Genomic DNA, 19,092 nt, shown 5'->3' on the forward strand with positions numbered 1-19,092 from the left:
AGGCAGGTTTGAACAGTGTTTTTTCCTTCTCTTTAAGCCTCATAGGGGAGGAAACCTGTCCTCAGTTACAAATACAGAACCATCTTGTAGTGACAGTTTTTAATTGTTTCTAAGTTGCCATGGTTATAGAGCAGAAAAATATACAGAAACAGGAAGAGAAAAATCATCTGAACCCTTCCGTTTCATTAAAAACAAGCAGACACCCCTCCAACCCCACCAAAAAATCTGAATCACAGTCCACAAGAACAACCATCACCCCAAATCTGGCCCTTGGTTAGCACAGCAGGTGTGGTGTGGGGTTTGGAAAGGTGCATGGATGGTGCTGTGCTGGCAGGGGGGTGTGTGTGTGTCTGCTGGGCTCCCTGAGCTGCTGCTCTCAGGGACTGGGCTGGGCGCAGGGCTGGCTGCAGGGCTGGCTGCAGGGCTGGCTGCAGGGCTGGCTGCAGGGCTGGCTGCAGGGGGCTGCAGGGCTGGGTGCAGGGGGCTGCAGGGGGCTGCAGGGGGCTGCAGGGCTGGCTGCAGGGCTGGCTGCAGGGCTGGCTGCAGGGCTGGGCGCAGGGGGCTGCAGGGCTGGCTGCAGGGCTGGCTGCAGGGCTGGGCGCAAGGCTGGCTGCAGGGCTGGGCGCAGGGCTGGGCGCAGGGCTGGCTGCAGGGCTGGCTGCAGGGCTGGGCGCAGGGCTGGCTGCAGGGCTGGCTGCAGGGCTGGCTGCAGGGCTGGCTGCAGGGCTGGCTGCAGGGGGCTGCAGGGCTGGGCGCAGGGCTGGCTGCAGGGCTGGCTGCAGGGCTGGGCGCAGGGCTGGGTGCAGGGGGCTGCAGGGCTGGGCGCAGGGCTGGGCGCAGGGCTGGCTGCAGGGCTGGCTGCAGGGCTGGCTGCAGGGCTGGCTGCAGGGGGCTGCAGGGGGCTGCAGGGCTGGGCGCAGGGCTGGGCGCAGGGCTGGGCGCAGGGCTGGCTGCAGGGCTGGCTGCAGGGGGCTGCAGCTCCCAGCTGGGCACAGAGCTGACAGCCCCACGTGCAGTGAAGGTGCAGCTTTCTCTTCCTCCTTGGTCAGCAGGCCAGTCACACTGTGCAGTGTGAACAGAGTTTTTTCCTTGAATCACACTGTAGAAATCCAGCTGAGAAGAAAAGTAGCCTCTGAATGTGCAGAGTTAGATGGGCCAGTCAGGGTTAATTGCTTTACAAGACTAGCAAATATTATTTCTTTTTGGCTAGCCCTTCACTGACAGTGAGAACAGAAGAGAGACACTTCCTTGCAAAAAGGATTGGGACTGATTGCTTATGCTGTTGTGGTACTGAAATGATTTGTGAAGATCTGTTTCATGCACTGTTGAAATTCCTCTAATTTAAATAAACCACCTATGACTTGTGTCTTTCATAAACTATAGCAGTACATCTTCTTTCAGCTGTAAATAAAGAATCCTGTTTTCTTGTTTCCCCAGGGTGTGAATTTGTCTGGAGGACAGAAGCAGCGAGTCAGTCTTGCTCGAGCAGTTTACTGCAATGCAGATGTCTATTTACTTGATGATCCTTTATCAGCTGTTGATGCTCATGTTGGGAAACATATTTTTGAAAAAGTTATTGGACCAAAAGGAATCCTGAAAAATAAAGTATGTTATAATGTCTTGAGAATTCTTTTTCTTGGCTGAGTTCAAAGGATTCCAAGTTTGTCAAGTTGCATATTTAGACTTCTGTTTCTAACATCTGAAAAATGAAAGGGTCCTTCTGCAATTTTTTGAGGACTTTTATAAAGCCCTGACATTTTTGTAGTGAAAGGTTTTTGTAATTCAGAATTATTTGATGGAAAAATCAAGACAATGTTCTCTTAAAAATGCTGCATACCTGTCCCTCATTACTTTTCTCTTATACACAGAATTCAGGCAGTAAAGTGCAGTAGTTCAACCATGGTATTCACTGATCTGAGATGACAGAAACCCTTTTTTATTCTTTTGCCTTTTAGACTCGGGTTTTGGTAACCCATGCAGTTAACTATCTGCCTCAAATGGACACAATTCTGGTCATGACTGATGGAGAAATCTCTGAGATGGGCTCTTACCAGGAGCTGCTGGAGCAGGATGGGGCTTTTGCTGAGTTTCTTCGTACATATGCTAATGCTGAACAGACCATGGAAAACAGTGGTAAGCTCACAGATAAACTCTCTTGATGTCTGTCATGTTAATAAGTGAGTCCTGTTACAGGAAAAACTGTAGGACTGGTAGGAAAGTTAAAAGAAATTACTCTTTCTTGTCATTGCCTGTATTGGGAGAGGTGCTTATTTCTTGAGGGTGTTGAAGGTTGTGAGGTTAAACACACATTCTTTCTTAAAATTAGGGAAATGTGTAACAGCTCTGTAGTAAAGTTTCCTCTCAGTGCAAAATTCAGATGGTAGCCAGACTGCATAAAGGGCAGCTGGGGTTTATACACCCTTCCTGTCTCTGCTAAGATGGGTCTTCATTATGCAACTAATTCCTTTGGGGATGGGGAGGAGGAGGAAGCAGCTCAGTGTTCTAGCTGCTGTCCTTGACTCCTGCTTCTGCTTTACAAAACAGCTGTAGAGCTGCACTGGTACAGGAATACACTTCAGATTTATTTTTCTTTTATCTACAGACAGTTGCAGTTTTGGATTTTAGTAGGGGAACTCAGTCTTTGCCTGCAGCCTGTTTTCTTCCCTGGGTTGCCTGTGGTGATTTCCTGCTGAGAAGTGCAGGGGGTGTCTGCATGGTGCTGGCTGGGGTTAAGTTGATGACAAAAGTTTGGGAGCAGATGCTGAGTGCTGCAGAGAAGGCTTTGGAACAGGGAAGGGCCTGAGCCTGAGCCTGCTTTTTGCTTTGTCATCTGTTGGGAAAACCTTTGGTTCCTTCCCATTCCCCGGAGGGAACACAGAGGTGGTTTTTGGGTGCTCCTCATGCGTCCATCAGGGGCAGAGTGGAAATGGTGCCACGTTTACCTGCACTGATGCAGCTGGCAAGTGTTAAAGATGTGTTGAAGAACTTCCTTTGGCAGGGAGCTGCTCCTGGTGCCCGTGGCAGAGTTGCCTGTGGGAGGTCTGGGATGCTCTGCCCTGTTCTTGAAAACTCTGCAATCCAGGCTGGCACCAGGCTGCCCCTGGAGTCTGAGAGAGGGCAGGGTTTGTTCCTGCCTGTGCAAGGTGGCATCTTCTGCTGGCTCCCTCTGCCAAGGAGCTGGATTTGGGGATGATCTGTCATCTCAAAGCCCAAGCTCAGGCTGCCCTGCTGTGGGTTGCATTCCTCTAGGAAAGGTCTCTCCCAGCTGTTGCTCTGCAGACTGGGATTCTGGTTAGGGTGGGTGCTCTAAACAGCACACACTGCATGGGTGGGTGTCTCACTGTGGGAGCAGAATCAAGTCAAATTCTGTGTATTTTCCGTAGCTTCTTGGGGCACAGTCAGACTTGTTGCAGTCTTCAGTGTATGCAAAACTCATAGGCAAATTAACTTCCTCTGTGCTTCCCTAGGCAGTTCACAAATTAACTTAAATATGAAGATCTGCCTCATTTAATAGCCCTGTTCTTTTAGTCTTTGTCTTATCCCATTTTCAAATATGGAAAAGCAGGTTTTGAAATCCTTTTCATTAAATTAAATTACTTTATTTTTCCATTTAATTACTGAATTTTCTTTTGGAAAGTGAGCCAGTGCTTCTCTGCAATTTTCTAGTAAGAGGCACTTCTAACTTCAGTACCACCCTGGTGATCTGGAGGGGATTGCTCTGTCACAGGGTTGGCCCATTGGCAGCAAATTTGTTCATCAGTTTTAGTCAAATGATCTTCTGCCAGTGGTAAAAAGTGAAAAGTAGAGGCATTGTTTGTCTGATTCATGGGGATAATATTCATGTTTGTTGAATGTGTAAAAGGTCAGCCTCTCTGAGAATCACAGGCTCTTGGATGAGCACAGCAGTGTGTGATGGAGTCAGGCTGAGTTGGCTGGAGGGTGTCTGCACACCCACTTCCCAAGGGAGGCTCCCCTGTGTCTGAAGCTCCCTGGTGGCAGCCTGGGACCCGGTGGCTTGGTGCTTTCTGGAATCCATCTGCTGCCCCGAGGGTGGGGAAGCCTCTCCTCCTGCCCAGCCCCTGAGTTTGGCTGCAGCTCTGATCCCTGCTGCCTCCCAGCCTTCCTCCCCCTTTGGGATTCCTGAGGGCTGCCTCTGCCTGTGTGCTGCACTGCTGCCTTTCCCATCCTCAGCTTCGTGGGCTTTCTCTGGCTGGGAAAACTGTGTTTGTGGCTTGGGATTAAAGATAGGTCCATTTCAGCAAATTCGATTCTGCCTTGGGATTTGTGGTTTGGGTTGTTCTACTTGGATGTGAGGTTCTAAAGATGGAAAATGACAGAGTGTATTCTGGAAAAAAGTTAATTATGTATGCTTTTAGAGTCAAATCCTTCATTAGAAGGAACGATTCAACCTCTGGAAACAGGTAACTGTTTGCCATGTGGCTTTGTATTAGTGCTTGCCTTGGAGTAATATGAGTAGCTGCAGTTTATTTACAAGAGCCTGAGTCATTGTTAGAAGAATTTATCTGCACAGTAGAAGGTATTTGCATGGCCTGCATGTCCTTAGTTGTGTGAGCTGCAGCAGTTGCTGTGTGGCAGCTTGTAGGTAACTCAGCAGCAGCAGTTCTGTGTCTCAGAGGCTTCCATGAGGAAACTTTAAATTAGCTTTCGAAGAGACACCCTGGACCTAGAAGTGTAGTGAGTGTGCCAGGAGAAGTGTCAGTCAGGATTGAGCCTTGAGGGTCCCTTTTGTTCTCAAATGTGGATTCAGTACTCACAGCTGTTTCCTTTTATAATTCTGGGTACTTTTATAATTCTGGGTATTTTTCATTCCCTTTTATAATTTCTGGGTAATTTTTTCAGCACAACCCTCATTAGTGGGCTTATACCCTAAGTGCAAATGTCAGATTTACTATGGCAGTCTCGAGCATTTTGTTTTTTGTTCTCAGAGCTAAATGCAGCAGAAGCAAGAAATCCTCATACCCTACAACATGAAGTCAAATTTGAGCTTTTAGGGGAGGGTGGTTTATTTTTATTTGTGGTTTTGTTTTCTTCAGCAATGTTCTATGGCAGTATGTTGCTGGAATTGTTGTTTTTCATTATGGGAACCTTTCAAAACAAATGCTGTCAAGTGCTTAAAATAACCAGCAGTCCCATCTTGGTTTGATCTTCTTCACATAAATAAGAACTAAATAATTGAACTTTTTCCACATTTTCTGCTTTTTGTCTTTTTAAGACCATGCTGAACATTTTATTTTGGGGTTTTTAGAGTAATGAGCCAGTATTCAGTTTGCAGACACAGGAGGGAAAGCAGCCCACACTTAATTGTTGCTGATCTGTTTTATGCATATATTTTGCTTTATATAAAAACATGAAAATGCCAGACTTGATCTACACAAATTTTCCTCAGTATCTTTTGAGCATATTCAGGTCAATACCTTTGCATAAGCTGTGCATAGGTCCTTCAAAAAATGCAGAACTCTTTGTTGCAAATTCTGAATTAACTTCCATACATGAAGACAGAATTCCATGTACTGACAGTTAACTCTTTAGGAGTCAGACATTTGGTTTTTATAAGGAAAATTGACATAACCTGAACCTAGAAGTTTGATTCATGGCACTGCATTACACTGAATTAAACTGCTCAGAAAAGGTTAATATTTCAAGCTGACAGGTTTTCTGGAGTGTTTCAGACACTTGTCTTGTGTGTGCTGCATCTTGGTACAAATGGCATGTTGTGGGATAACAACTCATGGGAAGATCTCTTGCTTAAAATGATTTGATTCCCGCAATTGCCTGAAACACCAGGATTTTGCACATTTCTTCTTGTTCAGCTTTGCAGGAAGACTCAAAGTTACTAGCACATGCCTGCTGTTTTTACAGCTTCACTCCATCATTTGAAGAATGTCTTCACATTGCATTTTAAAATAAAAATAATTTTTAACTAACTATGTAGAAGCTGTGGTTTGAAAAGGAGTGGCTGGAGTGTTGGGTTTGTTTCCATGGAGTGGGTCACATGTGACTTGGTGTTCCATGCTTGAACATAAAATACGTCCTCATAATTATATTACATTATTACTGACCTATATTTTCTAGAAAAATAAATGTTCCTGTCTTGGCAATTTACCCTGCTGGGAGTTGAACTGTATTGATTTTTCACCTGGCCAATTTTCTATTATTATCTGTAAATACTTGTGTTCCCTGCTTTGTTTGCATGTTAAGACTGCAGTTGGTGATTAGGATTGAAATGAGATGCTTGTGTCTCTTTGCCTAACCATTTTCATGTTTACTTTTTCACCCTGTCAGATACAAATAGTCCATCTGCAAAGGAAGGCAGGCCTATGGAGAATGGAGTCCTTGTGAATGAAGCCCCTGGAAAGCTGATACATAGGTGGGTGTTCTCCTTTTGTTCTTTTTCTGCTCTTGCCCCCCATCCTTTCCATCCAGTCACTCAGATGTGAATAAACACACCATTTGCTGGCTATGGTATTTGCTAGAGGAGAACACATCGTGCTGGCTGCAGCAGCCTGAGAGGGCTGTGGCTGCTGTGTCTGTACCAGGTCCCTCCTGCAGTGGCTGCCCTCAGTCCCTCGGGGTGCCTGGGTGCTGCCCTGGCTCCCAGCTGCTGCCACGTGGCATTTGAACCTCCAGCCCCGCTCCAGGCTGGCACAGACTGCTGCACACTCACGTCTGCACTCACACAACTCTCCTGATACTCCTTCCATGTGAAGATGCTCTGGTGTAGTAGTGAGATATTACGGGTTTGGCTTGTGTAAAAGGGAGAGTGCTGCGTTGGCTAGTCCAGCTTTGTGTGTGTTCCCAAGGTTTCTGCATTTTACTGCTCTCAGATGGGATGAAGTGCCAAGAGGGCTTTTAGTCTGACCCAGCTGCTATTCTGCTTGCAATCTCTCTGATCATACCTTCCCAAAACCATCTCCTAGGCTCTGCCTTATTCTTATGGTGCTCTAGACACTGTACTTCTGGAAGCTAATGAGTGCCTGGGAGGTAAATGGTGTTTTGAGGGGAATGTGGGTGCCCTTTCTGCACTGCAGCAGCTGCTGTGCTGATGATGGGGTTGGGAAAGGCTGCTCTTAATGGTCACAAAGCGTTTTCTTTGTGGAGTGGGATTGTGCAACCAAGACTTCTTTATCTGGTGACCCTGTTACTTGCACCTGAACACAGGTACTGAGTGCTGTCAGGGAGGGTTTGGAGGGTGCACTGAGGGGAGGAGGGACACTCGAGGGACTTCTGGCCCCATGAGGGCAGCTTAGGACATCTCCATGGCAGTGTGAACCACTGACATGGAGCTGTGGACTGTCAAAGCCTAGCTGGGAGGTAGCACTCCTCCTGTGTCAAGGGAAGATTAAAAAATGAATGTCTTCAAACAGGCAGCTCAGTAACTCTTCAACGTACAGCAGGGACACTGGGAAGCCACAGCACCAGGGCAGCACAGCAGAGCTGCAGAAGCCACTTGCTGAGAAGAATTCCTGGAAGCTGACAGAGGCTGACACAGCCAAGACTGGGAGGGTAAGGACTCCAGTCCCCACTTCCTGCGCCCTCTTTCAATTCTGGAAAAATCTGTTTCAGAAGAAAACAACTTCTGAAGACCGTGTAACTGATGTGAGAGTGGGCTGAGTGAATTCTTGAACTGCTGCTTGTTGTGTAATGCTTGATGGAAGTGTTGCTGTGCCCTCTGCTCCCAAACCTGAGCCCCATGTTTGCCTGCAGCAGGAATGTCAACACAAAATTTCTGTGTGAGAGGATGGGCCTGACCACATCAAAGTGTACATGGAGAAATGAAAACCTTGCAGCTATTCCTTGGAGAGAGGTTGTGACAAATTAGGTGACCTAATGAAAACTGCAGTTTCATTAAGTGAGCTGCAGTGGACTCAGATGAATTGAAGCCAAGTTTCCACTGTAGACATAAGTATCTAATCCCAGGGTACCCAGGGCTTTTTGAGAAACCTGAGACTGAGGTTCCTGGGAAAGTGGCACTTACAGCTCCTAGCAATGCTGCTTGAATCCAAGCTTGGATTGCTTGTTGTTGGTTAAAGATAGATCATAGGATCCAAGCCATGTGGAGCAAGGGTTGGTTTAAAGGCTTTATAATCTTGTGGTTAGAGAGCCAGAAACTGGAACTCCTCCGTGAAGTGCTTGGCTCTGCCACTGATGCTCTGTGTTACTTCAGGCAGCTCCCTCCCTGCTCCTCCCTTCCCTTGGATGACAGGGGAAGGATGATGTGTGCCTGCCCAGGGGGAATGTTGGGTTTGGCGTGTCTCCACAGAAAGCTTTGCAGCATGTGTTCCCAAGCAGGGCTCTCTGGAGTGTAGCTGCTGTGTTTTCATGGCCTGATGGAAGGATACTGACTTTAAATAGGTGTTGGACAAGGGGAGTTGCTGGTTTTGAGACTTAGCTGCAAAATGAGTATTTCTTTTTGTCTTTTGTCTCCAGGTAAAGGCATCAGTGTACTGGGACTACATGAAAGCCATTGGACTCTTTATGTCTTTCTTGGCCATTTTCCTCTTCATGTGTAATCATGTAGCCTCCTTGGCTTCCAACTACTGGCTGAGTTTATGGACAGATGATCCTGTTGTCAATGGGACACAGCAGAACACAACTCTCAGACTGGGAGTATATGGAGCACTGGGAATTTCTCAAGGTTTGCTTGGTCTTGTGTATTTTAAGATTTGCTGATTCAGTGTTTCTAATGCTCTTGGTGCCTGCAACAGCATTTTGCTAAGGATTTGAGTGTGGATCTTCATGGAAGAATTAAAAGCTTGAATTAAAAAAAAAGCAAGCAAACCAACATATACAATTATTCAGTTACAAAAAGTGTTTTTCCTTTCGTTTGTAAATGACATTTCTCAAAGTGAGAAGTTTTTTGCTGGCTGATGAGCCAGAATTGTGACAAAATATCTGATCTCACAAGTGTCTCCTTGGCCTGTCAGCAAACTGTGCTGGCGTGGTCTGCAGGGGCAGTTTGTCACAGCAGGCTGTGGCTGTGCTGCCTCCCTGCAGCCCAAACTGCCCTGGCTGGGGTTTGCTCTGGCTGCTTGTGGCTCCACCCAGGGCACTGCACAGAGGCTGCTTCAGTCATGTTTTGTTTTGTGTCCTCTTTGTGGTTTAGAGTTTGTTTGCTGTGAAACCCAACAGTCCAAGTACCCCACTTCAGAACTGCTATGAAAATCCCACATTAAAAAACAAATGCCTAGTGCAAATTCAGTGATTCTTGCTCAGGGAAAGATTTTTGCTCAGGGAAATACAAAAATTACAAATTTTTGTAATGGAGAAGCCATAAAAGGAATATGATTAAATTTTATTATCATAAAAGGATATGATATTTTGACTGGTTTTATTTTTTTTATAACTACTTGACATATTTCCTAAGTCTGCCTGAAGTGAACTGTAGTTCTCAGGATTATTGTGCTAGAGACATGCTAATGCTGAGTGATGACAAAACGAGGAAAATGCTTTGTGTGAGAGGTGGCAGCAGTTAATAATGAGTCTCCTTTTCAGGTATTGCTGTGTTTGGCTACTCCATGGTTGTGTCAATAGGAGGAATCCTGGCATCACGCCACCTGCACCTTAACCTGCTGCACAACGTCCTCAGGTCTCCCATGAGTTTCTTTGAGCGTACCCCCAGCGGGAACCTGGTGAACCGTTTCTCCAAGGAGATAGACACCATTGACTCCACCATTCCACCCATCATCAAGATGTTCATGGGCTCCACGTTTAATGTGATTGGGGCTTGTATCATCATCCTGCTGGCCACACCCATAGCTGCTGTCATCATTCCACCCCTGGGACTTCTCTACTTGTTTGTGCAGGTAAAGGGTGTTACCTGGGGGAACTAGGACCAGCCTGGTTATTCACATCCTCTGTTATTTGAGACACTTCTTACCCTGCACGAGGAGGGATTTTAATGTGTTGGATTTGAGTCATGCTTGACTGACAGTGCTTTGCATGGTTTACTGATAATCTGATGGTAGCACGACATTTCCTTCCGTTGTCAAGTGTAAAATGACTTCTGTGCAAAAGTTAATCCTTTAATACCTACTTTATAAAAATACCATTAGTTTCTGTGGCAAATTTTGCACAGCTTGTTGCTCAGAGCCCAAATACGGAAAACATGGGCTTTTGCAAGACTTCTTTCCAAACATGGGAGTAGCCTGTAGAGGGATGTGTGTGTATTGCTCATGTGCCTGTTTCATCAGAATATTGTCTACAGAGCAAAGAGTGGATGGCAGCCCTTCACTTCTGTCCTGTGTGGGCAGGGTGTGCTTGCTTCACTCTGGCTTTACTCCTAGAAACTGGTGGAGCCAGCACAGATCGAAGAGAAGCAGCTGGGGTTTGACTTTGGCTCTTGAATTTGTAAATCCTTTTGGCTCCGTTAGTACACCTTAAAGTGGTGATATGTGTGTTTTATACTGTTGAACTAAACTTGATGATAAAAGGAAGAGGAGAAAATGGCTCTGGCATGAGATGGGTTGATGGGCAGCTGTTTAAAGGCAGCAGAGTGTCCCTAATTGTCCTTCAGACCTTGGAGAAGGTGTGTATTCCCATGTGTCAGCTGAATCTCTGCCACTACCAGCCCAGACAGCGGGGGCTGTTTGTGATTCCCCTTGTCCTTCCAGACACAGTGTGGGTGTAGCCATAATTCTCCTGCCCTGATTTGCAGAGGTTCTACGTGGCCACGTCGCGGCAGCTGAAGCGCCTGGAGTCCGTCAGCCGCTCTCCCGTGTACTCCCACTTCAACGAGACCCTGCTGGGGGTGAGCGTCATCCGCGCCTTCGAGGAGCAGAAGCGATTCATCAGGCAGAACGACATGAAGGTGGATGAGAACCAGAAGGCTTACTACCCCAGCATTGTTGCAAACAGGTACCCGTGGGGCTGCAGCGACCTGGGGAGGATGTGCTGGCTGTGCTCCTTATCAGTCACAGCTCTTGGCATACTTGTTCTCTGCGGATAAATCCATTGCAGAGATGTTTCCTTCAAACTTCTGCGATGAAATTAAAATTACTCCTGCATCTCTCACCTTTCCGAGAGTTCCTGCCTTGCTTCTGGGTTATATTCTTTTTAAAGTTTTGGTTTATTGATCCCTGTGTTCAGAAAGCAGTTGTAGTTAAGACAGGAATTTGTGCACCTGGAAGACTTGTTAATTTTGGATGCCTCTAGGTTCACATGCTGCTGAAGCAGAACCTCACAGATCTTGCAGCGCCTGTGTCACTAGCAGGACACATATGCCATATTTTTAATCTTACAAAAAAGATGTGTAACAGCCCATTTGTTGCCCACATCCCTGATCTCTGTGGTGGAGTAGTGGAAGGATGTTTTTGTGTCCTGCAGGTGGCTGGCTGTCCGTCTGGAGTACGTGGGGAACTGCATTGTCCTGTTTGCAGCGTTGTTTGCAGTCATTGCACGCAACAAACTCAGCGCGGGGCTGGTTGGCCTCTCAGTGTCCTACTCACTGCAGGTAATTCTGCCTTTTCCAAAAAGAGCAAAACCTCTGAATCGTTAGACTGCATCAGAAAGAACCTTGGTATGGCTTTGGATGGGAAACTAATATAAGGAACATAGAAAATAATTACAAATGATATCAGAGAAGATGCTGAGAAGTTTCTTCTGTGCTGCCCTCTGTGAGGGAACATGGCCAAGGAGTCTCATTGTGTGCATCTTAAAGGCATTTAGGCTTTCTTCCTGTCCAGCACTGATCAGCCAAGAACTGGCCTGTGGTTATGCATTTTGTGAAATTGCAGTGCTTTGGTTGGTCCATGTTTTTCATTTATTGCAGGTAACCTGTGTAGTGTGAACTGCTCTCTCACTCTTTCCTCCTTGCAGATTACAGCGTACTTGAACTGGCTGGTTCGCATGTCATCCGAGCTGGAAACCAACATTGTTGCTGTTGAAAGAGTCAAAGAATATGCTGAAATGGAGAAGGAGGTACACTGAGTTGTCCACCACACCTGGGGAAGCCCGTGCCCTGTTCTGAGGTCTCAGCTGCCCTCTGAACGGGGCGGAGGGGCCTGTGCTCTGAGCTGAGGGGTGGGACAGAGCTCAGGGCTGGGAGTGCCTGCCAGGGACAGCCTGGGTCTCTGTGGGAAGTTCCCGTTGGTGCTTTTGTGGTGTATCCACTGGTGTTTACACAGTGCTATTTAGGAAATGTGCTCTTCTGTTCAAGGCTGAGCAGTAGGGCAGCACAAATGTTTTGGTTTCCTAAGACTTTAACCATCGTGTTTTTATGTGCTTCTCTGTTTGCACTCAGTGTGGGGAATACAAAGGTTTTTCTTTTTTTTTTTGTTTTGATTCAAAGCACATAACTCATTTCATGTGCAATTGTTCCCTTTATGGGTACAGAGTTCCCTGAGTCTTCTCTTTGCCTTGCCTCTCACTTGACCCTGATCTGGGTCACTATTTTTGCAACCAAACAGTATGAAGATGCTTCCTAGATTTTTTCCTTAAGTTCTGGTAGCAGACCAGTGTTTATACACGTAAAAGCCTTTTTATTTGGCAGTGAATGCAGTAGGGTGTGTTCTTTCCTTTCTCACCTCTGTGGGAGGCTGAGGCAGCAGCTTTTTACCAGCTTTTTAATGTTTTAGTGCAGAGTCTCAGCTCTACTGCCTCTAGTTGCACATGTGGCTGCCCCAGAGTTTCCTTGCTGTGGTGGGGTGCACAGACAGGTTGTCTGAATGTGTGCTGCCTGCATGATTCTGCCATTGGCAAGAGGAAAATTCATCCAGCAAGCGGGGCTTGAGACAGCCAAGCCTTTGGCTACTCACCATTTCATCTGTCTTGAAGCAACTCTCTCCCTCTCTTCTCATCACAGTTCCTTTTGCAAGTTATCCCCTAAGAAGGATTTTTCTTAACTGTAACCTGAGCCCTCTGGGCCCATGTTGGTTGAAGCAGGAGCTGATCAGAGATGTCTGTGTGGCTCTTTCAGGCTGAGTGGAGCATTGAGCAAACAGCCCCAGCCAGCAGCTGGCCCGAGGAGGGGAAGGTGGAGTTCCGAGGTTACGGTTTGCGCTACCGCGAGGACTTGGACCTGGTTCTGAAAAACATAAATGTTACCATCAATGGGGGTGAAAAGGTAAGGACTGAATTCACAGTAGAGTGTGAAGTTCACAGAAGAGAGGTTTAACCCTGTGCTGTTATGTGGGATTCTGGGATTCTTAAGAACTAGAAAAGCTTCTGTGGTATCAGCCCTGCTGTAGGTGCAGATGTTGTGGGCTCTCAGCCTCTGCAAGGTGTGTTCTGCATCGTGGGTAAAGAGACACTGTTGTGTGGGGCTGCCAAGTATCATTTGGCCTAGTTTCATTGGGAGGTGAGGTTTATCTTGTCTTGTCTCCCCTTCCCAGGGAATTTTGCTAATTTGTTTGCTATAAGCAAAGAGTAGATTGCACAGAGACTAAGTTAATTATAATCTCAGGAAAACAGCCTACAGTAGAGGGGAGAAGCCTCATCTAGTGAGCAGAAGCTGCAAGATGAAACTGCAGGAAAAAAATGGGATTTCAAAGCAGTTTCTCTGGATCTGGCCAAGCTGATGGGTGTGTTTATCCCCCTGGTTCCTTGCCCATGCACTCACCCATGTCCCACCCCAGTCCTGTGTGGATTCTGTGCTGTCTATTAATTGTGTGATCTTGCACAGCAGCTTAAAAAGGTACTGTGCAAGACAGTGTATGACAGATTTACTGTCCAGCTTCCTTATTTGTGGTAGCCAACTGGGCATTTGTTTTCTTCTGAGTGCACTTTCTACCTACAAATTTGGGCAGAATGCTACCTCAGGTGGTTAGAATGGGCAGATGGCAAGAGGTGTATCAGCCAACCAAAGCATCAATCTCTTTTATTTGAAAAGTATTGATCAAGACTTCATTCTGACTGGCAAGTAAAAAACATAGTGTGAAAGTGAATGCTGTTGATATGTGGATAACCACAAAAGCATGGCAATGCGTTGGTTTCAGGTGGAAATGCTTGGAAATGCTTTAGCTCTTTCCCAGAGTAAGTTGTTCCTGTATTTCTTCCCAACAGATTGGAATAGTTGGAAGAACAGGAGCTGGAAAATCCTCACTTACTTTGGGTTTGTTTCGGATTAATGAAGCAGCTGAAGGTGAAATTATTATTGATGGGATTAATATTGCAAAGATCGGGCTCCATGACCTGCGGTTCAAGATCACCATCATCCCTCAGGTAGGTGCAAAACCCTGCCACCACCAGAACTCCTTTGCTCTTTGCACTCTCTTTGCACTCCAGTGCTCTTTCCATGAAGTACTGAAGAGAAAATTGTTATTCCTCCTCTGATGTGGGCTATGAAGTTCAGTCACTTCAGCTTGCTGTTTCCTGGACTTGAAACCAAGCTTTTTTCCCTAGGCTGGTTTCACTTTGCCTGTGCCAGGTAACAAGCAGGACCTTGGCTGTGGCTGAGCCATGCTGTGGAAGCAGAACCTTTGGATTCAGGAGCAGATCACTTACACACTCCAGACAGCTCAGCCTGAGTGGGAAGGGCTGATCCCACCTGCTTGGGACCCCTTTGTGACTGGGCACAGAGTGTGCTATCAGTGCTGTTCTTGCACAGAAACCTGCACATAACCATCCCAGTCTAGCCCACAGCTGTGGGTTTGATAGTCCTAAATGCTTGGAAATACAGCTTTATGAGCATTAGATTTAGTCTCAAGTGGTTTTGTCCTTACTGTCTAGCCTTTATTGCCTGTTCTGATTCAAAGTAAGACTATAAAATGTGATGTTTTGAATTAACATTGCAGCACACTGGCAAAAACAAGTGAGTTCACTGTAAAAGGTTTTCTGCAACACCTCTTTTGGAAATCTGTGGGGGCACTTCGCTTTCTCCTTTTGATTGTTTTGCATCAGTACTTCCAAAGTAGTATTTCTTCCTGTCCTGAGGAAAAAAAAAGGAGTAATTTCATTCATACTGCAGCTGAAGAGTTTGGAAATATTTAATTTTACTATTTATATTATTTAAATATAAATAATATTTATTTATCTGTAAATAGGGTTAATTCCCTAAGAAGTGAAAAGCTGACCTGGTAGTCCCTGCTGACAGAAGGTTGAGCAGGAAGGCCTCTTTTTTAGCCTAGAGGCCAGTAAAAAGAAAGTTGGCTGGGGTTTGGGTGTTTTGGTTTGTTTGTTTTGTTGGGGTTTTCTTCTGAATTCATGAGTTACTGACTAATGGAAAGGTCTGGACTGCAAGAATCTGCAAAGGGAAGATGTCAGGCCCCCAAGAAGAGTAAGGAATAAGAAGGAGGGAGAATAATTTTTATTGGAAAAAACGAGCCCTCCCTCCTAAATTCAGTATATTAGCTTGCTTGCAACTGCATCTGTTCACATTGTTTCCCTGTGTTATCTAAGAAATATTATTGGAGCAGGTGCCATGGTGTGTGTACATTGTCAATTGCCTCTTTCCATGACCAGGATCCAATATTGTTTTCTGGCTCTCTGCGTATGAATCTCGATCCTTTCGACCAACACTCCGATGAAGACATTTGGAGGTCTTTGGAATTGGCTCACCTGAAGAACTTTGTATCATCCCTTCCTGATAAGCTGAATCATGAGTGTGCTGAGGGTGGTGAGAACCTCAGGTAGGTCAGAGAAAGTCTCTGCTGAACTGAATCATGAGTGTGCTTGTCAAAGTTCTAATGGCCCAGCCCTGTGTGAGAATGTGGGGAAGCAGCTGGAGAATTCTTAATGTGTGACCAGGCAATCAACCAACTAGGTTTTATTCAACATGTTTTCAGCTCTTGAGTTTGGGAATTTCAAATAATTTAAGAAATACGTTGAATGCTGGGAGGTTTGGGCAGCCTTGGAAAGCATTTAGGCAGCAGCAGTTATTTTAAGGAAGCTGTTCACCTACTTTTTGCACCTTATATCAGGGTTTTATAGGTTCAGTTTGTAGAAACCATTTGAAGTCCAGTCCTCAACACTGCACTGGTTCAGTGAATCAGCCTGATGCAGTTATGCTGAAACCACTCGTATTCTCTTACTACATTGCCAGGACCTCATTTGAGGGGGATGTAGTTTCAGATGCTGTTAGATACTCTGCAGGGAAATAGTAATACCCACCTGATCTTTAGAACCAGGAATTGCCAGGTTTCAAAATGAACACTAACAAATGCTCTAAACTTGTTCTGACTCTTCTCCCCACCTTCCATCCCATGTGTGCAGTGTGGGCCAGCGCCAGCTGGTGTGCCTGGCACGAGCTCTGCTCAGGAAGTCCAAAATCCTGGTTCTGGATGAAGCCACAGCTGCTGTTGATCTCGAAACAGATAAGCTCATACAGTCAACTATAAAGTCTCAATTTGAAGAATGCACTGTATTAACTATAGCCCATCGTCTGAACACAATCATGGACTACACGAGGTAAAGTGGTGCTGCTTTTACCCTGCTGACTGTGTGACCTGCACTGTGCTCCACTCACATGGGAATCTTTGTGTTGGTTGGGTGTTTATTGCACAGAGCTGCTGGAATCCCTGTTTTGGGGGTAGGGTATTATGTGTTGTGGCCTGTGGTGGCTGGTGCTGGCCTGGGGAGCTCCTCTTGTCCCTCTGTCACACTGCTGGTGTGCTGTTCTGCCTGGGCAAACTGGCAAGGGGAAAGAGGCAAGGACAGGAGTCTGTTCCTGGGTCTTGCCCTAATTTAGGCACAGAAAGCACAGGGAGTCCAAAGGGGCAGATCCTGCCCTCTGAGGTTTATTTGGTGTTTCACTTTCCATCCCTTCTGGTTATAGTTCATACAGCCTCCCTCATGCTTGGCTGCCTTGCTGAGGTGTGATTGAGGCTCACGTTGTTGTCTCACATTTCAGTTTTAGGCTCTCTTGTCCCTTCTATCACAGAATGGCCACGTGACCAGTGGTAGGATTTCAGAGTAGCTTTTGTAGCCCTCTGTTTGTGCTGTCAGTAGTGGCACATCAGAGAGAGGAGGCAGCAGGGGAGCACCCAGCTCAGCTGTGGCAGTGGTGACAGCGGGCAGCAGCCCCTGCCTGGGGCTTGGTGACCATCTCTGCAGTGCCTTGGCTTCCCTGGGGGAGCTGGAACAGTGTTTGAGCAGTGAGCTGACCACTGACTTCGTGCACTTCCCTGTGCCAGCTGAATGTCTGTGTTTGTCACAGAAGCTGTGTGTGGAGAGGTGTTAAGGGAGGGTTATCCCAGCCCTTGCAGGGTCTTACAGGCCCTCACACACCTTGACAAGGAGTGCTGCCAGCTGGCTTCTGCTGGCTCAGAGAGCAGTGCCATCTCCTCTGCAGGAGGAGAGGGTGACCATGTGCTGCATGAACAATGCACCACAGACCATCTGCAGAGAGGTGGGGAAGGACAGTGAGAGCCCCAGCCTGTTCACAGTCAGCACTGTCTTCACTTGCATGTAATGGCTGTGCTGCATTCTCTGTCTGTACACATATATCCATGTTCATTGGCTTTCTGGATCTTCTTGTGACCGTTCTGTCTTGGTTTTTTTTTCCCCATCTCCTTGTTTTACAGAGTTTTAGTCCTGGAAAGAGGAGAAGTGGTGGAGTGTGGTACCCCAGACCAACTACTTCAGGAAAAAGGCATTTTCTATAGCATGGCCAAAGATTCAGGCTTGGTGTAGCATCTGAACTTGGCTTTTTACTGTGGGAAGAGGGAGGTGGTGCATTTGGAGAACTGCAACTTCCCCTGAGCTGGACTGAACCACACAGCTGAGTTTCAGACACAGTGAAGTTAGCCAGAGCATGGCAATGGAAGTAACATAAAGATGCAAATTTTTTTGTTGTTTTTTTTTTATTTCTCCTTAGTATTGATTTTAGCCACCTTTAGGAGAAGCTCATCCACTGTGCAAGACACTTCAGAGACTCCTATTTTTTGCCTGAAACCTGTCATTTTATGCTCAAATCTACGGCGGAGTGATTAATCAGAGAAGTTCGGAAAAGCTTTTTCTTCTCATCTGCTCTTACATTCTGAAGTTTCTCCCCCCTTTTTTTTTGTTTAAAACATTTTTGCAAATGCTAGTTATTTGCTTGTTTGCGGATTCCTCGTTTCATGAGCCAACTATTGTGGGATGCACTTGGAACATTTTGTGGCATATAATACTATAGTCCAAAGATTTTTCTTCTTGTGAAATAAAACGTGTGCCAGACTTTTCTCATTATGGCATTTACTGTACATGGTTAATGCTTTATGCATTGTCCTAAAGGTTTCATGTGTTTACAGCCTAGAGCAGCGAGTTCTCCGTCACGTCAGCAGTGCTGATGTGAGAAAGCGCAGTCAACTTCAAAGCAGTATTTAAGCATGTCCACAATGACAATCACTCCAGAAGCAAACACTGCAGCAGTGTGGTGCTGTGTGCATCCCTGATGTTTTCACTCAGGGCTGGGTGCCCAGTGCTGCTGTGGGGGCGAGGCTGAGCACCGAGGATTGGCCTGGGCAGAGCCTGCAGGCTCAGGGTGACGTCGATTGTACCATCCTTGGCTTTGGCAGTTCTGTGCTTTCACAGCAGCTCTGCCACATCAAGGACCATTAGCCTTATATCAAAGAAACATGCCCTTCATGCTGCTGCTGTTGACTCTTAAATTTTGTGGGAAAATGTTCTGTTACAGTTATTTAAAAAAATAAAAAATAGTGTTTTTTAAGTTGTGTGTCGGAAGGGTCTAACAATTAAAATGGCAACAGAGTCTGGTTTTCAAGATCAATGTTGAATTTTCATCTTTTTGTGGTAAGAAAAAAGTTACTTTTCTAATGTTCTGATTAGTCTTATTTTAAAGGAAAATGCTGGAAGAAAGCAAACTAAGTCAGATGGATCCAAATGCTCAGCACTGAGAATGTGGACTTCTGTGATTGATATTGCTGACCTTAATACTAGACAATTGTTGTCGTTAGAGTAAAGCTATTTATTTTTTTGTAAATTATGACTCTATGAAATTGAATAGACTGAAAATTTCTTTGGTATTTTTTGTAATGACAATGCAAATATTTGCAAAGAACTTGCAGTAAAAAATCGTTTGAAAGAACACGTGTTATTTCTTGCCTTGTGTTTGACAAAGGGTTTGCTTTGTCAGTTCAGCTTTTTGCCTTGAATATAGAAATTGTTGGTCCTGCTTAGAGTAATCATTCTGGGGTT

At 45.9% G+C, this 19,092-nt stretch overlaps 1 protein-coding gene across 1 annotated transcript in view; it reads left to right on the forward strand.

The window, feature by feature from the left end:
• ABCC1 (ATP binding cassette subfamily C member 1 (ABCC1 blood group)) overlaps positions 1-18,982 on the forward strand; it is a 46,123-nt gene extending 27,141 nt beyond the window's left edge. Inside the window, exons 18-31 of the mRNA XM_063414876.1 lie at positions 1,438-1,605; positions 1,956-2,133; positions 6,304-6,388; positions 7,413-7,524; positions 8,449-8,656; positions 9,514-9,824; positions 10,676-10,875; positions 11,344-11,470; positions 11,836-11,937; positions 12,935-13,081; positions 14,020-14,178; positions 15,418-15,584; positions 16,168-16,362; positions 17,478-18,982. Of these exons, the coding sequence (XP_063270946.1) occupies positions 1,438-1,605; positions 1,956-2,133; positions 6,304-6,388; positions 7,413-7,524; positions 8,449-8,656; positions 9,514-9,824; positions 10,676-10,875; positions 11,344-11,470; positions 11,836-11,937; positions 12,935-13,081; positions 14,020-14,178; positions 15,418-15,584; positions 16,168-16,362; positions 17,478-17,586 (2,268 nt within the window). The 3' untranslated portion in view covers positions 17,587-18,982. The remainder of the gene's footprint in view (positions 1-1,437; positions 1,606-1,955; positions 2,134-6,303; positions 6,389-7,412; positions 7,525-8,448; positions 8,657-9,513; positions 9,825-10,675; positions 10,876-11,343; positions 11,471-11,835; positions 11,938-12,934; positions 13,082-14,019; positions 14,179-15,417; positions 15,585-16,167; positions 16,363-17,477) is intronic.
• The last annotated feature ends 110 nt before the right edge of the window (positions 18,983-19,092 follow it).

This window comes from Prinia subflava, chromosome 17 (assembly GCF_021018805.1).
Source record: "Prinia subflava isolate CZ2003 ecotype Zambia chromosome 17, Cam_Psub_1.2, whole genome shotgun sequence".
Lineage (NCBI taxonomy): Eukaryota > Metazoa > Chordata > Aves > Passeriformes > Cisticolidae > Prinia > Prinia subflava.